Source organism: Lycium barbarum, chromosome 9 (genome assembly GCF_019175385.1).
Source record: "Lycium barbarum isolate Lr01 chromosome 9, ASM1917538v2, whole genome shotgun sequence".
Lineage (NCBI taxonomy): Eukaryota > Viridiplantae > Streptophyta > Magnoliopsida > Solanales > Solanaceae > Lycium > Lycium barbarum.
In genome coordinates this window covers 29475693-29478673 of record NC_083345.1, presented here as the reverse complement: position 1 = coordinate 29478673, position 2981 = coordinate 29475693, and the positions used below count along the sequence as shown (strand labels likewise).

The 2981-nt window shown below is 35.4% G+C and overlaps 1 protein-coding gene across 1 annotated transcript; it reads left to right on the top strand.

Moving 5' to 3' along the window:
* Positions 1-374: 374 nt before the first annotated feature.
* LOC132610644 (putative defensin-like protein 120) lies at positions 375-1002 on the top strand. The gene is made up of 2 exons (XM_060324963.1): positions 375-529; positions 657-1002. Exons 1-2 carry the CDS (start codon positions 481-483, stop codon positions 848-850), a joined length of 243 nt encoding a protein of 80 aa, XP_060180946.1. The 5' UTR covers positions 375-480; the 3' UTR covers positions 851-1002.
* Positions 1003-2981: the final 1979 nt, after the last annotated feature.

Genomic DNA, 2981 nt, shown 5'->3' with positions numbered 1-2981 from the left:
GCTGGACAGGATGAGCTATGACCCATTATTTAGTTCAAATTGACCTGCCTATTTGGACTCAAACCAAATATTTGGACAGGTTGCAATCGTCATTTTAGATTCAAGTCATTCTAGCCCGCCCAAATATAGCCTAGTCTACCCATTTGAAACTTCTGCATACAACCCTGTATTCAATATGTGTGTGATCACACATTCACGTGTGAGTATGTGTATGTTATAGTAAGTGGTTAAAGCCATATTAATTTGAGGAATCTAAAAAAAAAAAGATGATAATCACTTATGGTAACATATTAACTTTTAGAATCTAATTATATATTTCAAATTTTCAAAATCTTATCTTAGGAATTTGATTTTGTCTCACTCTGTAGCTATTTTTCAAGTTATAAAAGGATACTTGGTTAGCTTAGTTATTCAAAGTGAGCATAGGAACACCAAAACACTATCTAATACTATATTTAGAGTATATCTTTAGAAAGAATAATGGCAAAGCTTTTGACTTGTGTCCTTCTTGTTGCTGCTCTGTTTCTTGGTAAGCAAGAATCTTTACTTTTTTTCTTTACGACTATAACATTCAATACATACAATACATTATTGTGCATAATACTTTCCTAATAATATCAATACTCATTATTGACCCTTCTTTTTATTTAATGCAGTTGGAACAATGGTCCTATCAGTTGAATCAAAAACTTGCTACCAAATACATCCAGAATTATTGTGCGACCAAGGAAAAGTTGAGCCAAAATGTTTGCCATTTTGCAAGCAAAAATTTGGACCCAATGCTGGTGGCCAATGCATTGAACAAGTTGGCTTTAATGGTCCTTTTTGTGCTTGCGATTATCCGTGCTAGTCACCCCTTTCTATTTCCGTTATATCTTAATGAACCTCAGTTATTTCTACATGGCATTTTGGCTATCCATCTTCATATGATAGTGATCTCAAAATAATAATGTACTTTATATTTTGGGAATTGTTTAATGCTAATTCTTCAATTATAGCGTCTGCCTTCTTTTGTTCATTTTTTTCTCATCTTCATCTACATGGGTGGTTGGTTACTTTTCAAATGAATGAGTAGATATTTCTTTTTTATTTTGGAACTCAACTTAACGTTATTAATTACTACCACAAAATTTATTTATACTCCATCTTGCTATTTTACTTTGAGAAAATGGAAAAGTACGACCCAAATCCAAAGGCCGTGCAAGCACTTAGAGTGAGTCAACCCTATAGGCTTACCAATTTCATAACTCAATAATGGAAACATAAATTCAAACCAAACATTGCAATTTTCTGTGAGATGATCACTTTTTTTGTCAGTGGAGACTTTTGTTTTTATCATAACTCATGGAGTAGAGGTCTGGTCAAGTCAATCTCTACCTTCACCTTGGTAGTGGTAGGTCTGGTCTTTGATAAAGTGGTCTTGCCAATGATGATGAGAGCACCTATAGGATCAACAATTCTTCTTAAGGCATCCCATTCAAAATAATGCCATGACAATTCTGGCAATATAATCACAGAGTAACAAGAGAAGTTTCTTTGTCCGGCTTAAAATTAGTGGTCCACTTTTGTAGTCTCATTTGCATACCACAAATAGTAAGGGAATTCCTGCTATAAACATTCCTAGGGTCTTTATCCAAATTGAAATCAATGAAGGCATGGTGCATGTTATATGTGTTAGGGTTTTTGCTATGAATTTTTTACCATATATTTATTTTACTTTTCACTTTAAAGAAAGGGTTTTTGCTATGATTTTTTTACCATATATTTATTTTACTTTTCACTTTAAAGAAAGACAAAGTATTACCATCATTGGTATTAGTTTTCCTAAAAGGAATATAAAAATCTTCCATAATCGGGTAACATCCCTTTCTTGGAGGACCTCTATATATTAAAGAATCCATCTCATACAACACAAAAAACACAATAGCATCTACAATGCAGTCATTAAAAAGTCTTGTTTAGGGGGAAATTATTCTGTCAATAGGATTTTATGCTTTTATAGTAGTTTTCTCATAAGTAGGCCAATTGACCAGACCATATTATAATAATATACTTGTTTTAATGTAGTTGTTTTTGTCGTCTGACTTTCAAGGTTTGTAATTATGAGCTTCCACATGCTGCCCTATTATTTCGATCCCAACAATATGCTCCAATTCCAACAACACCTTTAATCTTAATGTTATAATGTTTTGATTGAAATCAGTACGAATGAGATTGATTACAGGTTTGATTTTAGGAAACTTACCGATAATAGTCTGTCAGGATATCCCCGCTAGCTTGTCATGTTCTTCTTTTAAAGCTCACCACAGTTTTTCCTCCGATAAGTTCATATGGTCTGTGAGCTAGACCTTCCTCTTTGAGCTATTGTTAGGTTTCCCCATGATTGCCAAGAAAGTTAAAGGGATTGCTAGATTTGGGACTATTTTAATAGTAAAACCAGAGGCTGGAGAATTATTTGGGGCTATTAAAGAGGGATGGGGGTGGGTAGGGGGGGGGGGATCTAGGGCTAGTCAGCGAAGGGTCGGGAGGGAATGGGGGTGGTGGTTTTAAAGGAACACCGGTGAAATTTGGATTCATCTATGGTCGGAGATCAGGGGCGGACCTACATTGGGGGTTTTTTTTGGGGGGGGGGGGGGGGGGCACGTGCCCCCCATAACCTTGAGAAACTCTCTCTCTCTCTCTCTCTCTCTCTCTATGTATATTATATATATATATATATATACATATCTTTATATACATAAAGGACCCGTTAAATATATTTCGTGGCCCCTAAAATGTAGAAGGCCTAACTGGGCGTGCTGGTGTAGCAGTTGGCCAAAAGATTTACGACGTAGGTGACCTGGGTTCGAAACCTCACCATAGCATCTTTACTATGTTTTTCTTTTTGGCTTGAAGTCGACTACAGCTTCTTTGCTATGCTTTTCTTTTTCTTTTTACTTCTTCTAATTCAACTTAGTTTCTAGTACTTCCACTTAGGAGTC

Bases quoted from the DNA above. Each gene is read 5' to 3' on its own strand.
- LOC132610644 (XM_060324963.1), top strand. From the start codon at position 481: ATGGCAAAGCTTTTGACTTGTGTCCTTCTTGTTGCTGCTCTGTTTCTT. The intron at 530-656 runs GTAAGCAAGAAT...TATTTAATGCAG, and splicing joins TGTTGCTGCTCTGTTTCTTG to TTGGAACAATGGTCCTATCA.